Genomic DNA, 21,315 nt, shown 5'->3' with positions numbered 1-21,315 from the left:
TCGGCCCACAATACCTCCATTGAATGTGATGCCAGAATCAGAATCAGAGTCTGGTTTATTATCGCAAACATATGTTGTGAAATTGTAAACACAAGAGTTTCTGCTGATGCTGGAACTCCAGGGCAACAAACACAAAATGCTGGAGGAATTCAGCAGGTCAGGCAGCAACCAAGAAAAGGAATAAACTATTGATGTTTCAGGCCGAGACCCTTCAATGGGACTGGAAAGGAAGGGGGAAGAAACCAGAGGAAGTTGGGGGGGGTGGGCAAGGGCAGAAGTACAAGCTAGAAGTAGATAGGTGAAATCAGGTGGGTGGGGGAGGGGATGGCATGAGAAGCAGTGAGTTGGGAGGTGATAGGTGGAAAAGGTAAATGGCCAAAGAAGAAGGGGGAGTCTGATAGGAGAGGTGAGTGGACCATGGGAGAAAGGAGAATAAGAGGGCCCCCATGGGAAGGTGATAGGCAGGCGAGAACGAGCAAGAGGGGAGCCAGAATGGGGAATGGAAGAAGAGGGAAGGGGGATGGGGAAAATTATCAGAAGTTAGCGAAGTTGGTGTTCATGCCGTTGGGTTGGAGGCTACCAAGACGAAACATAAGGCGTTGCTCCTCTGACCTGAGATTGGCCTCATTGTGGTGGTAGAGGAGCCCATGGACTGATGTGTCGGAATGGCAATGAGGATTGGAATTAAAATGGTTGACTACTGGGAAATCCTGCTCGTTAAGGATGGAGTGAAGGTCTGTCAAAATGGACCCCCAGTCTACGTCTACATCTGGAGCTCCAGATAAAGTAAGCTGGACCAACAGACTTACAGGTGAAGTTTTGCCTCACTTGGAAGGACTGTTTGGGGCCCTGAATGGAGATGAGGGAGGAGGTGAAATGGCAGGTGTAGCACTTCTTCCATTTGCAGAGATAAGTGCCAGGAGGGAGATTAGTGGGAGGGATAAATGAACAAGAGAATCACAGAAAGATTCCTGTGGAAAGTGGAGAGTTGGAGGGGGGAGGTAAAGATATGTTTGATAGTAGGATCCTGTTGAAGATGGCAGAAGTTGCAGAAAGTAATGTTGTAGAGATGGAGGCTCATGGGACAGTAGATAAGGACAAGAGGAACTTCCTCTCTGTTAAGGGAGTGGGAAGATGGGATGAGAGATGATGTCTAAGAAAGTTTCCTCTCCTCCACCATAAATGCTGCCCTCACCAGTATCTCTTCCATTTCCCAGACTCTATGCAATGACTTCCATGTCATTACCTGATCCCAGCATTAATCATTCCTGTGAAACTGAAGATATTCCATTAACTCCAGTGACATTTTTTCCAATGATATTCTTTGCCAGCTCCATCGACTCTTTCCTCAGTCTCCCTTCTTTACGTCTTGGTAGTAACTCCTGGGTGTAATTGGTTACATGTGAATCAACAGTCTTTACCTCATTAATATTGCAAGTGGTTCCTTGACATCTGTACTGAGGTGGACTTAGGTACACTGAGAGATCCTGGCATGAGTTTCTTCCTTTGTCTTCATACTCTGCATTGCTTTCTGCTTGTCCCATGGCTGCACAGTTGCAATAACACTAGACCAACCCAAAGCTTGACTCACCTATTTACCTGTGCACACCTCAAATTTAGGATGTTGTAGCTTCAGTCTTCTGCTACGTTATGTCTGAGTTCCCCCTAAGTATCCATCCCATTTACTTTTCAGCTCTGTATCTCATTAAATTGGCTTAATCATCTTTGCCTTCATATCCCTCAACATAGTTCCCCTTTCTCTGCCTTTCTGCGGTACCCCATCTTATTGTTTTTTGAATTCAGCCCAGTGCTTATTCTTCACCCCATGTCCTGAACCAAAGACGAACCAAGGATTTCAGCTACGTCACAGAGGTTGGGATTAGTTTCCTTCGTACAGAGCAGGATAAGTTAAAACTGAACTCAAAAGATTTTCAATATGGTGATGGCGTAGGCAGAAAAGCCTGTTCCCTCTGGTGAGCAGATTATTTAACAGAGATCACAGATACAAATCTGTCTAGCAGGAAGAGGAAGAACGTGCCCTTCAGAGAATTACTGGCACCAGGAACACTCTCCCAGAAAAGGCAGTGTGTGCCTAGTTTTTAAATGGCTACAGTAAGGTTTGGACTGATGTTGGGATAGGAATCTTTCAGAATTACTGACAAAAAGCAGTTATGTGATTGCAAACATAACTGTATTTTTCTATGAGAGGCTCAGAGGGTGGATTGATCTCCCTGAGTGCCAAGTTGCCATGACTTCGATCCAGTTCTTACAGCAGACAAAGCAGAAAAGCAGAGATAACCATTTAAAAATAAAGGAATATGCTGAGGCAATGCTTTAAAAAGAGCCTTGTGTTGTTTGTGGAGCATCATGCCGTGCAAAGAGCTTCAGGCAGAATCCTTCATTGGCACCAGAGAATGACGACTGTGTGCAACTTTTGCCTTGTCAGATGTAAACATCTGGCAGCATTCTGAATGGGTGATGACAAAACCGCTGACGCATGCTCGGTGCAGTAAAGCCTCTTGAGCCTGGCCCTGAACCAAGTATGAAATGGGTATGAACACAGGTAGAATAGGATGGTTATCGGGGTTAATTCCCAACAGCTTGTCACCTCAATACTTTTGGGAATTTCCTACTCCTTATATTCAATCTGAGAGTCTGAATTTAATCCCAAAAGCACACAAGGACCGAGAACCATTCGGACAAAGGGAAAGATGTTTTCTTGCTGATTTGGCAGATTTGTTTCTGCTGAGCATCCCATCATGCTGCCTACAGGCAGCCACCGTATTGCTTTAATTACTGTCTGACCACTGCCTGCATACTCTGCAGTGAGCTGTTCGGAAAAGCCAAACTCCAGCACAGCACGAACAGAGCTATTGGGTGTCAGCCAACTTCACTCTTCTGAGTTTAACCCACATGAGCCCAGACTGGAAGAGTTACTGCAATAATGTCACCCATCAAATAATTGGATCCGTTTGCAGGAATCTAACATAAAGCAAATACCACAGGAAAGAAGCATGGGATTCATTTTTTTTCTATTTTTAAGTCACTGGGTGAAACTAAGGTCTATGATTCAAAAATGCTCAAAGGTTGAAGGTTTTGTGGTTGGTGCTGTGTGTATGGAATTTCAATTAATTCGAAGCAGTATCACAAAGCATTTACCGGTATGTTGCCTTATGGAATTAAACAGGCAAAGGTAGCATCAGCTGACTGGGGAACATAACGCAGTAGTGAAGTTGAGACCCGCCGTAATTGAGGGACGGCATCCTCACCCCCACAAGGTCTTCCCGGTGGCTGATTTCCATTCCTGTTCCGATGTGTTGGTCCATGGCTCCTCTTGTGCCCAGATGAGGCCACCCTCAGAGTGGAGGAGCAACACCTTATATTTCACCTGAATACCCTTGAACCTGCTGGCATGAATATTGATTTCTCCTTCCAATAAAAACAAGGCCCCCACCTTTTTTCCTTTATTCCCCACTCTGACCTTTTACTTCTTCTCACCTGCCTATTACATCCCCCTGGGTTCCCTCCCCCTTCCCTTTCTCCTGTGGTCTACTCTGTTCTCCCATCAGATCCCTTCCTTGACCTTTCCCACCCACCTGATTTCACACATCACCTTCCAGCTGGCCTCCTTCCTCTCCTCCTTATTCTGGCATCTTCCCCCCGCCCTTCCCAGTCCTGGTCTCAGCCCTTCATTACTCGTTCATTTTCATAGAATCTGCCTGACCTGCTGAGTTCTTCCAGCATTTTGTGTGTATTGCCTTGGATTTCCAGCATCTGCAGACTTTCTTGTGTTTAACTTCTTGAACAATCCAGCACTGCTTAGCGTCTAAGCACGCGGGTGGTTTGACACAGTCCAGTAACAACAAGGTTCCAAAGTCAAAAAATATATTTGATTCTTTATTTTTTAAAAAACTAGCAGAACAAACAATCTTGAATCAGAATCTGGTTTAATATCGCTGGCATATGTTGTGGAATTTGTTAACTTTGTGGCAACAGTACAATGTACTACAATACATGATAAATATAGAAAAAAAGCTGAATTGCATTAAGTATATGTATATAATAGCTAAGTTAATGCAAAAACAAAAATAAATTTAAAAAGTCGTGAGAATCAGATCAGAATTGGGTTTATTATCACTGGCATGTGTCATGTAGGATTAAAAATCATGCAAAACAGAAATAATATATATTGAAAAAGTGAGGTAGTGTCCATTTAAGAATCTGAAGGCAGAGGGGAAGAAGCTGTTTCTGAATCACTGTACCTCCTACCTGATGGTAACAGTGAGAAAAGGGCATGCCCTGGGTGCTGGAGGTCCTTAATAATGGACGCTGCCTTTCTGAGACATCGCTCTTTGAAGATGTCCTGGGTCCTTTGTAGGCTAGTGCCCAAGATGGAGTAAGATGGAAAAAAACTAAATTTACAATCCTCTGCAGCTTCTTTCGATCCTGTGCAGTAGCCCCCCCCCACCCCCCCATCCCCATACCAGTCAGTGATGTAGCCTGTCAGAATACTCTCCACGGTACATCTTTAGAAGTTTTTAAGTGTTTTTGTTGACATACCAAATCTCTTCAAACTCCCATTGAAGTATAGTCATTGTCCTGCCTTCTTTATAGCTTCATCGATATGTTGGGACTAGGTTAGGTCCGCAGAGATCTTGACAACCAGGAACTTGAAACTGCTCACTCTCCCTGGATGGCAGTGGGGAAGAAGCTGCCCCTGAGCCATTGAGTGTGTGCCTTCAGGCACCCAAACCTCCTTCCTGACGAGAACAAGAAAAAACTAACGCAACAAAATAAACATACTTAATCTTTCTTCAATATAATTAAGCTAACTTAAGGGAAGTTAAGTGATTTTAAATGTAATTAAGGGTGTTAAAGTGGTCAACAAAAAAGGTATCACCCCAGCCCTAACTGAACTTCAAAGGCAAGAGAATGAATACGTAACTAAAACTTTTCAGTTCTACCAGGCCCCCACGCAAGTGACTAACTACCATAATAAGCACGCAATGCAAAATACAATGCAGATAAGAAACAAATACATGGCTATTACAGGCATGATAATGTCATTACATCTTGTTATTGGGCCTGATGTATGAATTATACCTAAAATACCACAGTGTCCCAGTGACCAGTACCAAGACTGTGACTCATTTTGGAATAATCCTGGAAATTGGACCCAGTTTGACAGTTTATTTCAGTGGTTTGAGATGTGAATGTGTATTGAGGAAGAAAGCATCAGGGAGACTAAAGTGATGAATGAAGAAAGACATGGCTGATGAAAGTTAATGCAGAGATGTATGGATTTATGCATTTTGAATGGAGAAGTAAAAAAAAATTAAATGGCAAGTTAACATTGCAGAGCAGGGCTTTGTATCTACCAAGATATATTAGTACAATTAGTAAGGACTGGTGTGTGAATGCTTTGGTAGTGAAGACATACTGTTCACCTCTGGCAGAGTTTTTAACAGTGAAGTGCAAGACCTTCCATTTACCAGGGGAGTTCTCTGCCACACGTGGTGTACTGTAAGCAGTTTTAAATTCTACTTCTCATTCCCATTCCGACATGTCTGTCCATGGCCTCCTCTACTGTCGCGATGAGGCCACACTCAGGTTGGAGGATCAACACCTTATATTCTGTCTGGATAGCCTCCAACTTGATGGCATGAACATCGATTTCTAAAACTTCCAGTAATGCCTCCCCCCTTTACCATTCCTCATTCCCATTTCCCTCTCTCACCTTATCTCCTTGCCTGCCCATCACCTCCCTCTGGTGCTCCTCCCCTTTTCTTCCATGGCCTTCTATTCTCTCCTATCAAATCCCCCCACTTATTCAGCCTTGCATCTCTTCTACCAATCAACTTTCCAACTCTTTACCTCAGCTCTCCCCCCGTCCTGGTTTCACCTTTCACCTTGTATTTCTTCCTCCCTTCCCCTCCCCCCACCTTCTTACTCTGACTCCTATTCCTTTTTCTGGTCCTGATGAACGGCTCAGCCCGAAACGTCGACTGTATTCTTTTCCATAGATGTGCTGCCTGGCCTGCTGGGCTCCTCCACCATTTTGTGTGTGTTGCCTGGATTTCCAGCATCTGAGGATTTCCTCTTGTTTTAAAATTTTATTTATTGATCTTTTGAGATACAATAAACTGCCAAACTGCCAATCCTCCGATTGAATCCCATGATCACGGGAGAGTTCAACAATGACAAATCAACCTACCAACTGGTATGTCTTTGGCCGGCGGGAGGAATCCAGACCACCTAGAGGAAACCCAGGCGGTCACAGGGGAGATCGTACAAACTACTTACAGGCTGTGTCGGGAGTTGAACCCGGGTGGCCGGTAACCACCAGGCTACAGTGCCACCTCCATTGTGTTGTGGCTGTACCGTATACATCCCCCTCCACCCCGTGCTAATGTTGGGCAAGTGCAACATGAGCTCTATGGCACCATCAGTGAACTCCAAACCACACACCCCAACAGTTTCTTCATCACTGGCAAATTCAACCACGCTAACTTAAATAAAACAGTCCTGCCTAAATTCTATCAGCATGTTGACTTTGCTATCAGAGGTGAGAACATGTTAAGACCTGTTTTTTATCAACATTCATGGTGATCACAAGGCTGCCCTTTGCCCCCACATTGGACACTTTGACACTTACTTTGACACTCCTGCGCAGAGACTGCTGATTAAACAAGTCAAATCTGTTCCAGTGGAGATGATGACCTGGCCAGAGAGATCAACCTCAGCATTACAGGATCGTTTTGAAAACACAAACTGGAACATGTAATATGACCATCACACTGAGATCAATGAATATGCAGGATCTGTGACAGGCTACTTAGAGAAGTGCACTGAGGATGTCACTGTGAGGGCAAATCTCCCTGTAACTGGATCTTGGACTTCTTGACAGAAAGACCATTCTGTCCACGCTGGCAGCAACATTTCTAACTCTGTAATGCTGAGCTCCTGCGCCCCCCAGGACTGCGTGCTCAGCCCGCGGTTGTTCACGCTGCTGACTGTACTGTTAGAGCCAGCTCAAACTGAATTATCAAGTTCACTGATGACACAGCAGCAGATGCCCTGATCAAAAGTGGAGAAGAGATTGCATACAGAGAGGAGGAAGAGCATCTTGCAGAATGGCATGAGCGCAACGAGAGATGATTGTAGACCTTAGCAAGGTGCAGACTGGCCACTCCTCACTATGCATACAGCTCCACCGTGGAGAGAATTAGGAGCACCAAGTTTCTGGGAGAGCACTCAATGGACAATCTCACCTGATCCCTCAACACCGCTTCTTCAGTGAAGAAATCACAGCGGAGTCTCCACTTCCTGAGGAGAACGGGGCGAGCAACAGTCCACCCACCCCATTGTAACCAATTATTTAACAGGAGCACCACTGAGAGTGTCCTGGTGCAGGGATTGCAAAGCCTCTGACCACAGGATCCTATGAAGGATTGCAAGGACTGGCGAGAGGATCATCGGGGTCTCTCTTCCCCCCATCCAGGATATTTATCAGGAGCACTGCAGGGCCCTCAGCATTGTTGACCATCCCTCCCATCCATCCAACAATCTCTTTGATCTCCTGTCATTAGGCAGGAAATAGCCCTTTGACAAGATTGTTAAGATGGGATACAGCTTCTTTCCCTAGGCCATGAGACTACCAAACTCCCTGCCACCACCCGGGTCTCATCACTTATAAGGTGTAGGTAGTGTTATGCTCTTTATTTTTTAAACTTGTGTCATGAATTCACCTTATGCTAGATGTCAATCTTCTGGAATATATTTTATTATTTTTCAATTTATTTGGGATAATTTTAGTTTGTGAGTTATATTTACTGTGTTGTGCACCTTGGTCCAAAGGAACATTGTCTCATTTCGCCATATATATGTATACAGTTGAATGACAATAAACCTCAACTTGAATCCAGCATTAGCTAGGGTTCATGAGAAGAGTGAGAGATCTGAAGACTTAGGTGCCACAAGATTCTGCAGGTGCTGGAAATCCAGAGTAACACACTCAAAATGCTGGAAGAGCTCAGCTGGTCAGGCAGCATCTATGGAGAGGTGTAGGCAGTTGACATTTTGGACTGAGGCCCGATCACAGGTCTCAGCCCAAAGCATTGAATGTCTGTTCCTCTCCATTGATGCTGCCTGACCTGCTGAGTTCCTCCACCAATTTGTGTGTTGATGTAGCTGCACAGATCACTGAAAGTGGCAGAATCTGAAACATGAGAAGATCTGCCGATATTGGAAACCTAAAGCAGGAGGAACTCAGCAGGCCAGGCAGCATCAGTGGTAAAGAGTAAACAGTCGATGTTTTTGGGCAAAGACCCTTCATCTGCCCAAAACATTAACTGTGTACTTTTTTTCCATAGATTCTTCCTCTAGCATTCTAGATAACTTCCTCTAGAGTTCCTCTAGCATTTTGTGTGTGACAGAATTTGATAACCTCACAAAGAAGTTAAGGCTTTCCGAGGGAAAGACTGAATGGAATCCACAAACAGGGAAGCCACTCAATCAATTTTGAAAGGGTTTAACTGCAGCATTGTACCCAAACCCAGGCAGCACAACTTATTGTTACAAAGGAGGAGAGATGTGCAGAAGGTTAAGGACAAATTTTACAGGACATATTCAAAATTATGAGCATTTTTGAAAAAGTTACTGTTTCTCTTAGCAGAAGGGTCATAATTGAAGGACACAGATTTAAGATCAGTGCAAAAAGCAGGGGAGAAATCAAGTGACTGTATGAATATGACAATTGCAAATCCCAGTTAAGATATCTATCCTATTTCAAGTCAAATAGAGTTTATTGTTCTGTGCACAATCACGGTGAGATACAAGTACAACAAAAAATTTGCTTGCAGCAGCATCACCGGCAGATAGATGCATAGAGAATATAAATGATACATAACTTATACAAGGGAAGGAAGACAATAGACAATAGGTACAGGAGTAGGCCCTCCAGCCCTTCGAGCCAGCACCGCCATTCACTGTGATCATCCACAATCAGTACCCCGTTCCCACCTTCTCCCCATATCCCTTGACTCCGCTATCTTTAAGAGCTCTATCTAACTCTTTCTTGAAAGCATCCAGAGAATTGGCCTCCACTACCTTCTGAGGCAGAGCATTCCACAGAGAGAGAGCGGAAACAAGACTTTAGTGCAAAAAAAAAAGATAAAATTAAGAGACACTTCCATAGTGTTCCATTCCTGTGGTAGGATTAGGTTGTGCATGTTGGTTCAAGAAGCTATTGGTTCAAGAAAAGTAGCTGTTCCTGAATCTGGTGGTTGTGGCTTCTGTAAATCCTGCCTGGCAGAAGCAACAAGAAGAGGACATGACCTGTATAGTGAGGATCTTTGATGATAAATTTTGTATATATGGCCCATATCCCTTTGCGTTTTCCTATCCAGGATGGAGTGAGATTGAGAGATGTGGAATTGAAATGAGCAGAACAAGTCAGATCATAGGACTTTCATTTTTAGATAGTAAATGGGCTAAATGGTCTTTTCTCACATCTATGGTAGATTTTGTCTTATTTGTTCCTGGGTCTGGGTAGAATAATAATGGTGCAGGCATACATTGTTATGCAACAAGTTGAGTCAATACAGATTGATTAATTATCTTTCTCTTTTCCCCGCAGGGACGTTGCATCAATTTCACTAGAGTAAAGGCCGGCAGGAAACCACCCAGTTACCCTTATTACAACAACGTGCGAAACAGTGGGCCGGCTCCCATCTATTGTCCGACCGTCAGTCTTCCTCCGTCTCCTGCCCCATCGCCTGAGCCGTCACCTGTTAATTCCACAACTTCGTCGCCCACTCCATCGCCAACTTGCACCTTGCCTCCGCCTCCGCCAGGACCTCCACCTACACGGGCTCCCCCACCGTCGCGCCCACCCCCACGCCCTTCCTTTTAAACTTGGCAACTCAAGAGGTTGAACCCTTCGTTTTAACAACAGACAGAAGGGGAACCAAAGAGGTACTGCATAAAGGTTCTTACTGGTCTGAAGAAGACAGCTTCCCTTTGGTCAGTTTGTAGAGGGTGTCTGCAGCAAAACAAACTCCAACGTACACAGCAGTATCCTTTGAACTCATGCCAGTTAACGTTGGCCTTATTATCTTCAACTTGATCAACTGTTGCTTTTAAACGTGTGATATATTGATCTTTGGCAGTTACCATTTTATATAACAATGCATTTTTACTATTTTTTTGCAACAATACTGATTGTGAAGATTCAACACATGTTTCTCTGCATGTTGGATTTTGACCAATTCATTGGGAAAACCATGATTGTTGAGGTAGGGGGTGCATAGCAGGATCTGGCAATGTTCCCTGTTAATTCTGCTACTCTTCACGTAAGGTATAAGCCTTTTGCCTTATCTTGTGGAAGGAACTATTATTTACCTTACTGTTTGTACATTTTTGAGACAGGGAGAGTTTCCTTGGACTGGACCATTTCCTGCCAATTCAACCATTGTCAGGGCTGTGTTTCTTTGATTGGATCAGTAATTGGAGTGCGTCATTTAAGTAGGGAGTGTGGGTAACTCCGAGTTATGGGCAAGGGGAAGTAATACATGCAATACTCCATCTACCCCATCCTCCCCGCTCTCCCTCCACTCCAATTTCAGACTGTCAAGGAACATCACTGTCTGGGTCAGAAAATGTAAAGATGGAGTCCAGAGAGAAATAGAAAGGGTTGGACATTCCGTCAACACAAATCAACTATTAGCAGCAGAAAGTTAATACAGGACAGGTCTGGCCTTGCAGTGTTGTCTATGCTGGCATTGGTCCCAGTCAGTCAATGGTTAATTCCTGCTAACTTGATCTCTTGGTAACATGTGGAAAACTGACGTGATGGTTTTTCACTTTTAGTTGTAAATGGCAGTGCGAAGAATCCTTTAAATAATCCAGGCCATGATCAAGTGCAAGCACTGACAGCATTGTCATTGGAACAGCGGGACGCAGGCTCGATACCCGCTCTCCACTGAATTCAGCCACTGCCCCAGATACCACCTTACTCCTCTGTCAATGGATGCCTGGGAGCAAATAGTCCAGATGGCTCCAATCCCAGGGCAGGAGGGATCATGAAACAATGAGGGATATATTGCCTTGTCTAAGCCAAAAAGTGCCTCCGGTGAGCATGGTAAAAGTGGATATGACCTATTGGAGTATTCAGTTATACTAGAACTGATCTACAACCTAAAGGAGCAAATGAGTGAGAAACCTTAGGTGTAGATGCCTTTGTTATGGAAGATTCATCTGCAGCTCATTGATGGGAAACTAAATCAAAATAACAGGCATGGAAAGACTTAGTTCAGAGGCTGCCTGGTTCCTGAAGTGTTTGAAGCAAGTTGTATCCTTCACAGTGATCACACCTTCATGCTTTCCTTGAGTTGTGAATGTAGTGAAGCTCTATCTCTGCCCAGCCATCAATAGAAATCACTGCCAATAGAAAGCTCTGACTCCCCACAGTCTCTTCCCAATTTTCTCTACACTTGACATCCACAACTGCCTGAACATTGCTGCTTCTCTCCCATCCATACCTGTATCTGTATGACCAGAATCATCCAGGAATCAGAGACAAAAACAGACAATGCTGGAGATACTCAGCAGATCAGGCAGCATCTGTGGTGAGCTGCCATTGCAGCTCAATGACCTTTCATTAGAAGCATCAACGCTTTTAACAGATGCTGTCTTGCTCTCTGCATTTTCTGTTCATTAGCTAAACAGCATAATAATCTGCATTCCTGTTGATCACTTATTCAGTTTAGTTTGAGAGACTGACAACTTACACTCTCAAAGTTTAAAGGATTTAGACCGTGAACGTGCATAACTAAGAGGTGACAAACAAATACAAAAGCAAAGTCCTGCAGATTCTGGAAACCTGAGCTAAAAGCAGGAAATGCTGGGCATGTTCAGTAAGTTAGGCAGCAAAATGTTGTTGATTTAAAACTATATTTCTTGCTCCACAGCTACTGATAGACCTGCTAAGCATGTTCTGCTTGATCATTAAAAACTGCCACCTATAAACTTCAGAAAAATCCCTCAGACCTTGCACGAGGTGCTGAAAAAAAGTTAATAAGTAATAAGAATCCTTGAACACTGCCTCAAACTCCTCAAACTGTTCTCATCACTTGGGGTGATGAAAGAACCCTAGTTGCTTATTGATGAAGGACCTCCCTGCCTTGTACTACACATTATGCAGTTCCCACTTAGTGCAGCAAAATCTGCATAAATACTTCTTAAACCAAACAGTGGAGTATGAAATTTTCTATCCTTGAACTTTCAACTGACATCTAGAACCATTTGAGTTGTTGTAAGCAGATGTTCTTACATGCTGCTAATGGCAGGCCCTACCAGTAATGGCAAGAATGTTGAAGAGGTAGGTTTACCAGTACTGGTTACGGATTACCGTGCATCCTAACTTCCTCACAGGATAGCAGTTTGATCTACAATCACATGCATCACAGCTACGGCTTGGGAACGTTTGTGAAGGGACAGTAATAGAACTGAATATGGAATTCAGAATTCTCATTTTGGAGTGAAATGTTGTATTTTGTAAGCAGTTTGAAGTGAACTCATACCTGAGTTTGAGATTCAGTCTATGAGGACCTTTTGCCCCTCAAACCTTCCGGTCCATTTTTTAATCAAGAGGTCTGAGGAATTAGTTGAAAACTTGCAAAACATTACTGAACTGATAGGATTGACCAAAGCTTCTTCATGTAGGGGCTGGTAAATTAGATTGAAGAAGAAATTACTGGCTGACACCATTTGGGATTTAGAAGCCGTGCAGGAAAGACTAACAAACAGAATCGATTTCTATTGTTTTGAAGTTCAGGGATGAATTAGTCAAAGCAGAAGACAGCTAATTGATTTCAGTGTGGATTTCATGCAACATAGAGCAATCATTATGGTTTGAGAATAAAAGGAAGCTTCAGAGAGCAATGAAGGTAGATGTACTGATTGAACTGAGACATAGGGAAGAATGGCACAGATAGAAAGGCTGTGAACTGGATGTGAGGGGACAATTTATTGAGCAGATAATATCATCACTGTAGACCAGATCTTCTCCATTAAAGTAACAAGGGATCAGGCTTGTTAAATAATAGTGTTCTTTTAGTTTGAGACAATTATAACGAATATGTGCAACTTCCTAGGAAAGTAATCCTTAATCAGGTTTATTAACCTCATCAATTGGGGGCCAGTGGCTGAATCCAGAGAATGGTAGTGGGGTGACGTCCTGGACTCTTCCCCCCACCCATTTCGCCTTTAGCGGTCTGTAACAATAAACTCAGCCTAGCAGACTTCGGCGCGGAGTAACTGGAGGCTCGAGTATAGAACACTGGCGAGAGTTTACGCACAGAAGAATCAATAAAGATTCACAGGTCCCTTAAAGCGAATGTCACTATGGAAAGGCTAGTTCAAGACTGAAAAATGAGTGATCAGCGGGTGCAACTTCAATAGTACAAGTCGCACAACACAAAAAGCCCGCAGTTACCAATAAACAGCACGGAAAATCTTCTGGGAATAATTAATAGGCAAAGCAAGCCACAATGAGGTAAATCAACAATATTCAGGTGAAGTCGAGCGCCGAGGTCTGGAGCCCTTGGAGGCTTCCTGCTGCTCCAAAGGGTTCATTGTTACTGCTGGCATTCAGGGCCGCAGTGAAGGTCCTCCATCTCTGTCTGTCCTTGGCCATCTTCTCCATTGCGTCCCAGGTGTGGCCAGTGCCAGTCATGCAAATCCAGCGTGGTGACTGAGGAACACCATCGCATACAGATATAAAAGTGTTCTTCACTGCTGCATTTGACCAGTCAGGGTTGTTACCCTGACTTGAGCCCCCGAACCCCCAGAGGACCACTCTTAGTCTGGCCTCTACCCTTTGACCTGTTTGGCATGGGGGACAAGCACAAGGCCCTGACTTCAGCCAACATAGCTCTGCGGGTCTTTGAGGCACGCAAGCCTCCCAACCCTACGGCAAGGTTGTGGCCCTCTCAGAGGCAAAGGGTTCACGTCACCATCTAACGTTTTTCAGTCAACGCAGTTTCAGTAATGTATGTTAATGATAAGTGTTGATGGTATAACCCCTGCAGTAATGCTTCAGCAGTTTAAGAGGATACTCTCACTTACCGTCAGAGGCCAAAGTAGAGGGCAATGTCTTGGGGAAGATCCGGAGGAGGGAGAACCGCAATATCTTCAAGAAACAAGAGCTGTAAGTTGGGAAGGATGGTGCAGTTCAGCTCCATGAAAAACCATTCTGTAAGGAGTCTGCACATCCTTGCCTGTGGAATGTATGGGTTTTCCCCAGGTGCTCCAGTTTCCTTCCCTCAGTCCAAAGATGTACTGGGTAGATTCATTGGTCATTGTAAATTGTCCCGTGGTTAGGATAGGGTTAAATCAGGGTTGTCAGGGGTTACTTGGGTTGTGTGGCTGGAAGGGCCTTCTCCATGCTGTATCATTAAAATGAAATAAAAAATTAAATATTCCAAGCACAGTCAGAACTGGCCTCATTTCAGGACAGCCTGATTACACAGGAAAGCATTGAGATTGCTGAAATGTTGGCAGTGAGACAGAGTGGTTCTAATCCAGCATATGTATCCTGACACAGAGTGAGGAACAATGATATCTGGGATCCAGTCTGTGCCCACTCCCAAGATGGTGAATACCATGCCCATGTGAAAGGCCAATTCCCCACCCACTCCTCAGCATTTCTTATTTAAAAATAGACTCCATCTCCCCGTTTGTCAAAATGGCCAATATTGGCAACGGTTCCGGGGAACTCATTCTTCAAAACTGAGTTTGGTGTGAAGGAGAGGCTGAGGTTGCAGGGGACAGAGAGCGAGTGGTGGAGGAGGAATGAGAGAGATTGTGAAATGGGGGTGGGGAGAAGGGCAGGTGAAGGAGGAGTGAAGTGGAGATACGGTAAGAGCTGGAGACAGGACGAGCTTTGACGAACAAGGTTGGGTGTTGCTGTAGTTTTTGGGTGTGAAATGGAATGATGTCAGTGATGTTGAGTGGAAATGATTATTTATGTATTGGAATGAGCAGTAAGAGGCTTTATTTTGCTTGACCTGGCCAACTGTCTTATGTTCAGACCCTCACCCTCTCCCCAGACGATTCCCATGTAGCCAACATTGTGCCCTCAAGGCCACTGGAAGAATGCAGGTCCTGCTGTCCCACTTCCAGAGCCAACCCCCACCACCACCCAATGGCAGCTGTCAGGAGTCTTTTCACCTGTCCCTGATCAGAGACATTCAAAACATTGAAATGTCACAAAACTTTAAAATTAATGAAGAAATTAACATTAACCAATGCAATTAAAATTTCTGGTGTAAATTAGTTAGAAACACTAATTTTATTTAAAGTAAAAGGGAATGAAAAGTCACCTTTCCCAGCCTGTCCTGCCAAAGGCTTTCAGCCTGAAACATTGACTGTACTCTATGCCTAGATGCTGCCTGGCCTGCTGAGTTCCTCCAGCATTTTGTGTGTGTTTCCCAGCAAGTAACAGGTGTTGATCTGGATAGGTCAGTCACAGCCAGTGTGAAGTTGAAGGGCTGGATTTGAAGTATATCTGGTCCATCAGGTCTGGTCAATCTGGAGCTACTGCTGCCCTGGTGGACTAAGAGATCAGACATACCAATATCTGGAGTTACTGCAGCAGTTTGTGTGTGTTGCCTTGGATTTCCAGCATCTGCAGACTTTGTCATGTTTATGATTTGACCCTGTACTCCCAGATGTAATAAACAGGTGCAGAAATCAAGAAACAACTCACCCAAAATGAGTGTGTCTTCTCATCTGCTGGCCAATGTTCTGTATGTTTTGGGTGCTTTAAGTGGGTACTACTACCCTCGTTTTTTTTTCCCGCTGGATGCCAGTTTTTTTTTTAAATCATTGCTTTCTGCATGGAAACTCAGGGCAAGTTGGTCCCATAATCTCTTTTCGAACTATGGGACCTATACTGGGGACAATACAATGTCCTCAGTTGGCAAACTAAACTTCAAAACATCAGCACCCTGTCAACAGTGCTCTCCCACTACTGCAGTGCCACATCTATGGATAACTGGCCAATAGAAGAATTCACACAGAGCATCAGCCGGAACAGAGGAAATAAAAAAAATCACTGAAAAACTAGGCAGTAATGAAGAATTTAAGGAAATGGAAGTCAACGATGAATTGTTTCACTCTGCTTTTGATATCTAACACACAATTAAGTCAGATGTTGTCTGGATTATTTAATTTTGTTCCTCCCCTAGGCAACATGAATCAACTGTGTCTGGTGCTCCCAGTGCGGCCTCCAGTACATTGATGAGACCCCTTGTAAATTGGGGGTCTGCTTCGCCAAGTACTGCTGCTCCATCTGCCACAAGCAAAGTATCCCAGTGGCCAAACATTTTAATTCCCATTCCATGCCAGTCCATGGCCTCTTCTTATGCCAAGATGAGGTCAGCCTCAGAGCCTCAGGATGAAGAAGCAACATCTTATATTCTGTCCGCGTAGCCTCCAACTTGATGGTATGAATATCGATTACTCCTTCTGTTAAAACAATTCCCACCTTCCTCTACTCCCCACTCTGACCTTTTACCTATCACCTCCCCCGGGTGTTTCTCCTCCTTCCCTTTCTCCTATGGTCAACTCTCCTCTCCTATTGGATTCCTGTTTCTCCAGCCCTTTTATCTTTCCAACTCAGCTAAGCCTCCTTCCCCTCTCCCCATGTTTTTATTCTGGCATCTTTCCCCCTTCTTCCTCAGTCCTTAAGAGGAGTCTTGGCCCGAAACGTCAGCTGTTTATTCATTTCCATCGATGCTGCTTGACCAGCTGAGTTCCTCCAGCATTTTATGCATGTTGCTTTGAGCACAAGGTTCAATGATCAGCACAAAGGTGCTGCACAGGTCAATGTTAAGCAACAGTTCCGGAGAGAAACCTGTCCCTCTTCCTAACATCCAGAATACTTTTATGCTTACAGTAATACACGCATGTTGTCAGGTGTTCAGCTGAATTAGAAAGGTAAATGTGCCAATATTAAATACAAATAATAGCTAGAGACCATTGAAAGTACAAGGTCAAACCACATGTGCAATGATCTAATTGCTTCTCAGGCTTCAATGTTGACTCAGTAACCCTTCCCTTTCATTCCTAAACATGAGCTTCAGTAGCTTCCCATATTTTAAGCTGGGGTTCTGCATTCTTACTCTTGGTCTAGAGCCAAGCTTCTATCTCTGAACTTCCTCCCAATTTCAAAAGCCTGGCAAGCACCTTCTCGAGAGACCCATGCTAATATGACGGTATGAACATAATCCACTGATTAACTATTCTGTGACAGAAGAAAAAAGCTTTCTGTCTATCAAATTCATACAATAATACAGCAGAGAAAGAGGTTGTTCAGCCCATTAGGTTGTGCTAGCTCTTGCTAATTTGAGTCCAGTTAAGACCATAAGACATAGGAGCAGAATTAAACCATATCCCCCAACGAGTCTGCTCTGCCATTTCATCATGATTGATCCATTTTCCCTCTCAGCCCCAATCTCCTCTGCCTTTTTCTCCATATCCCTTCATGCCTTGACTAATCAAGAATTTATCAACCTCTGCCTTAAATATATACAATGACGGCTTCTATAGCCATCTGTGGTAACAAATTCACAGATTCACCACTCTCTGGCTAAAGAAATTCCTCCTCATCTCTATTCTAAAAGAACATCCCTCTATTCTGATGTTGTGTCCTCTGGTTTCAGACTCCCCTACCAGAGGAAACATCTTCTCGACATCAACTCTTACCAAGACCTTCCAAAATTCAATCGGTTTCAATGGGGTCACCCCTCATTCTTCTAAATTCCAGTGAGTAAAGGCCCAGAGTCATCAAACACTCCTTACATAACAAGCCTTTCAATCCCAGAATCATTTTCGTGAACCTCCTTTGAACCCTTTCCAATTTCAGCACAAGCTTTCTTAGATAAGGGGCTCAAAACTGCTCACAATACTACAAGTGAGGACTCACCACTGCTTTATAAAGCTTCAATATTCCATCCTTGCCTTTATAATGCCATTCCCCCTATTCTTTTTCCATATATCTGATCCCTGTTTGAAAGCTAGAGGCACAAGGGACTGCAGATGCTGGAATTGAGCAACACTAGATTTATGTGACATGGTGCAACAGTCACATGACCTTCCACAGCACTCCAGATGAAGTGTCTCATCCCAAAACGTCCATTTTGCTCCTGATCTGTTGAGTTCCTCTATCATCTTGTGTGCTACTCCTATTTGGGAGAGCACTTCAAATCTTAACCACTTCGCTCAGTGGAGAATCTTCGGTTAACATATAGAGATAAGCTTTATTTGTCACAGATACATTGAAACTACAGTGAAACGCATTATTGGCATCAACGACCAACACAGTCTCAGGATGTGCTGGGGGCAGCCCACAAGAGCATGCGCACAACTTACTAACTCTCAACTTGTGCATCTTTGGAAATGTCGGAGCAAACTGGAGCATCCAGAGGCGGCCACAGGGATAAAGTAGAAACTCCTTCCAGACAGCGATGGGAATTGAAACCCAATGTCACTGGTACTGTTAAGCTTTATGCTAACCATTTCAGTAGCATGCCATCCCAAGTTGTCCGAGTACCTGAAGCTTGAGCCCTTTTGGTTTGGATCATTAATAAGAACTGAAGAATGAAAAAGAAAGGAAGGTGGAGATGTTCTCTGCATGTTATCCTGCCCATGTCTGAACTGGGATTTAGTTGAATAGGGTAAATACAGGTGAACTTTCCAAGCTTATTCACCCTCAATTCCTCTAGAAAGGCTTCGACTGGAACACACAGAGGGCATGACTCTGTGCATCAATTAGTGCAGACAAATCTGAAATCTGGTGTGAATACATCGACTCAAGAGTGGGAGATCTAACAACCTCCGAAAATGTCAATTTAGGTAAATCAGTGGGAGGCCTTAACTAAACCAAGAAAGCTTGTATTTCTTCCACCACAATGTGTCCACTGTACTCAACACAAAGCTCCTGTAACTCTTTGACTGAAATCCACGCGTCAGAGTCTAAGTTGTATTTGTGACGGATAGGAAAGGGAGCCAGCTACTTTGAAGATTATACTGCAAGGAATTTGCTTGGATCTGCAGGGGGCTTTACTCAGCAGCTAGTGCTGAAGTTACTCGGTTAATTGAACAAATAAAATGTCATGTGCTGGGAACTAACAAAGTATGGCAAGCTGGAAAGTCGAGCATTGATGATCATCAAGGACATGTCTGGAGTAAACTACTCCAGCCTGATCACAGGATTCACAACACGCAAACCTCTTTCTGAAAACAAGCATAGTCACTGATCGAGAAATACCAGGCTTTGATCGAGGACGGCTAACAGTAATATTAACCACAAGAACTGTTGCCACAGCTACTAAGATTTCAACTTTTCTCTATGACCTGGTCAAGACATGCAAACATACCACAAGGCCCACATGAAAACCACCAAGTTCTCAATATTTACCCAAGACTTTCCATTCTCCATGGCTCCCTTAAACCAAGAGAAAAGACTACACCTGCACAATGCTCTTCAACTTGGAAGGTTTCTTTCTCCAATAATACCAATCCCATCTTTGAATTGATGAGCACATGGCCAGTCATCAGGCTGGGTGGCAGCCATGACCCTGCACGGTCAAATTTGGGGCCAGTGTTGATGGTTCTTCTGGGCACTGGAGGGGTCCTGCATCCCTGACCACTCAGCAGTTGTTCAATCTTTTTTATGTGGGACTGGAACTTAGGAAGCTGGAAAAAAAAAAGGTGCACCATACCTAACCTGCCTTGAACCAAGTATCTGAACAGTCTGGCCTCTGATTGGAATACTCCAAGAAGAGCTGGAATAAGCTTGGTAGATCAAAGAAAAGTGTTAGTTCAAAGGTTTGAAGCGGATTGTTATGGAGTCATTTTGTGTTGCACTAACTCTACAACAGTGATCAAAATTAATTGAATAGTGGTCTGGCAGACAATCTCCTTGACCTCCCGCATTGTAATGTCACCTGATCATGTGGACAACAACAGCTACACTAAGTCTGCTTCAGTGTCTTATAATAATTGGTCAAAACAGCTCAATCCCACTGGCGCAAAAAAGCAAGGCAGTTCCAGCATAAACACAACTCGGTTAATAAGCTTTCTTTATTCCATAAGCACAGATATGAACCTAGCAATGTCAGGGTTTAGCTGAGGATTACCAATTCCAAACATTGCTTTAAACTTTAGCCATTTTTGTCACTGTGATCCAGATTGATACTCTTCTCCCGTCCTGGACCAGCCCTACACATTCCACTCACAGCACAAACACGACAGGGAAAGCACCAGAAGCTCTCGATAAACACTCTCGATTCACCATGTGTTCGTTATGTGCCATGTTGGGTCGTATGATGTGGGCGATCATGGTCTTTGACCCTGATTGTTCTCGGCAAATTTTTCTACAGAAGTGGTTTGCCACTGCCTTCTTCTGGGCAGCGTCCTGACAAGACCGGTGACCCCCACCTGCCTGGCGTCAGTGGTCGCATAGCCAGGACTTGTGATGTGCACCAGCTGTTCATAGGACCGTTCACCACCTGCTCCCATTGGCTTCGCGTGACCCTGATCGGTCGGGTGGGCTAAGCAGGTGCGACACCTTGCCCAAGGGTGACCTGCATCTGTGTAACCATTCTTTTCAATGCCATTTAGGTCCTCATTTTCACTTGTAACATTCAAATCAATATCGAGGTCCTTAGAGTCAGAAGTAGAGTCTGTCCCGTCCTTCACCCACCAATTCAGCATTAAACCTACGCGAGGAAATCTGGAAATCCTAACAACACACACAAAATGCTGGCAGCAATAAGGAAAAGAGTAAACAGTCGGCGTTTTCGGCCAAGGTCCTTCTTCAGAACTAAAGTGAGTTGCTATTTTATTCTCCCTACATTCTCATCAAACCCTCCCCCACATTGCCACTCATCTACACACTAAGGACGATGTAAACTGGATAATTAACCTACCAACACACATTTTGTGATGTAGTAGGAAACTGGAGCAAACGCGCACATTAATTGTTAGCGCTGCAAATCCAAGTTAGATTCTTCAACACCATCTTCCTTCCGGCAAGCCTCACCAAACAATTACAAACGTTGGTAGTTGCATAATGAATTAAAGTGGCTGATTTTTTAAAAAAAAATACTACACTGATATTTCTCCTGGAGTTACTTGCACTCACCTCCAGTAAATCATATCTGGACAATGGGAAACCCCATTAACACACTACCAATTTTTTTGTACATTTTTTCCCCGTCCATTGACAGCTTGAAGCAGTGACTGGAG

General features: G+C 44.0%; 1 protein-coding gene across 1 annotated transcript in view; it reads left to right on the top strand.

The window, feature by feature from the left end:
- Positions 1-10,162, top strand: part of LOC132391497 (anthrax toxin receptor 1-like) — a 245,149-nt gene extending 234,987 nt beyond the window's left edge. Inside the window, exon 18 of the mRNA XM_059964801.1 lies at positions 9,638-10,162. Coding sequence (XP_059820784.1) covers positions 9,638-9,913 — 276 coding nt within the window. The 3' untranslated portion in view covers positions 9,914-10,162. The remainder of the gene's footprint in view (positions 1-9,637) is intronic.
- The last annotated feature ends 11,153 nt before the right edge of the window (positions 10,163-21,315 follow it).

Source organism: Hypanus sabinus, chromosome 1 (genome assembly GCF_030144855.1).
Source record: "Hypanus sabinus isolate sHypSab1 chromosome 1, sHypSab1.hap1, whole genome shotgun sequence".
Classification (NCBI taxonomy): Eukaryota; Metazoa; Chordata; class Chondrichthyes; order Myliobatiformes; family Dasyatidae; genus Hypanus; species Hypanus sabinus.
The sequence above is the reverse complement of the archived record's forward strand: the minus strand, read 5'-3'. Positions and strand labels throughout refer to the sequence as shown.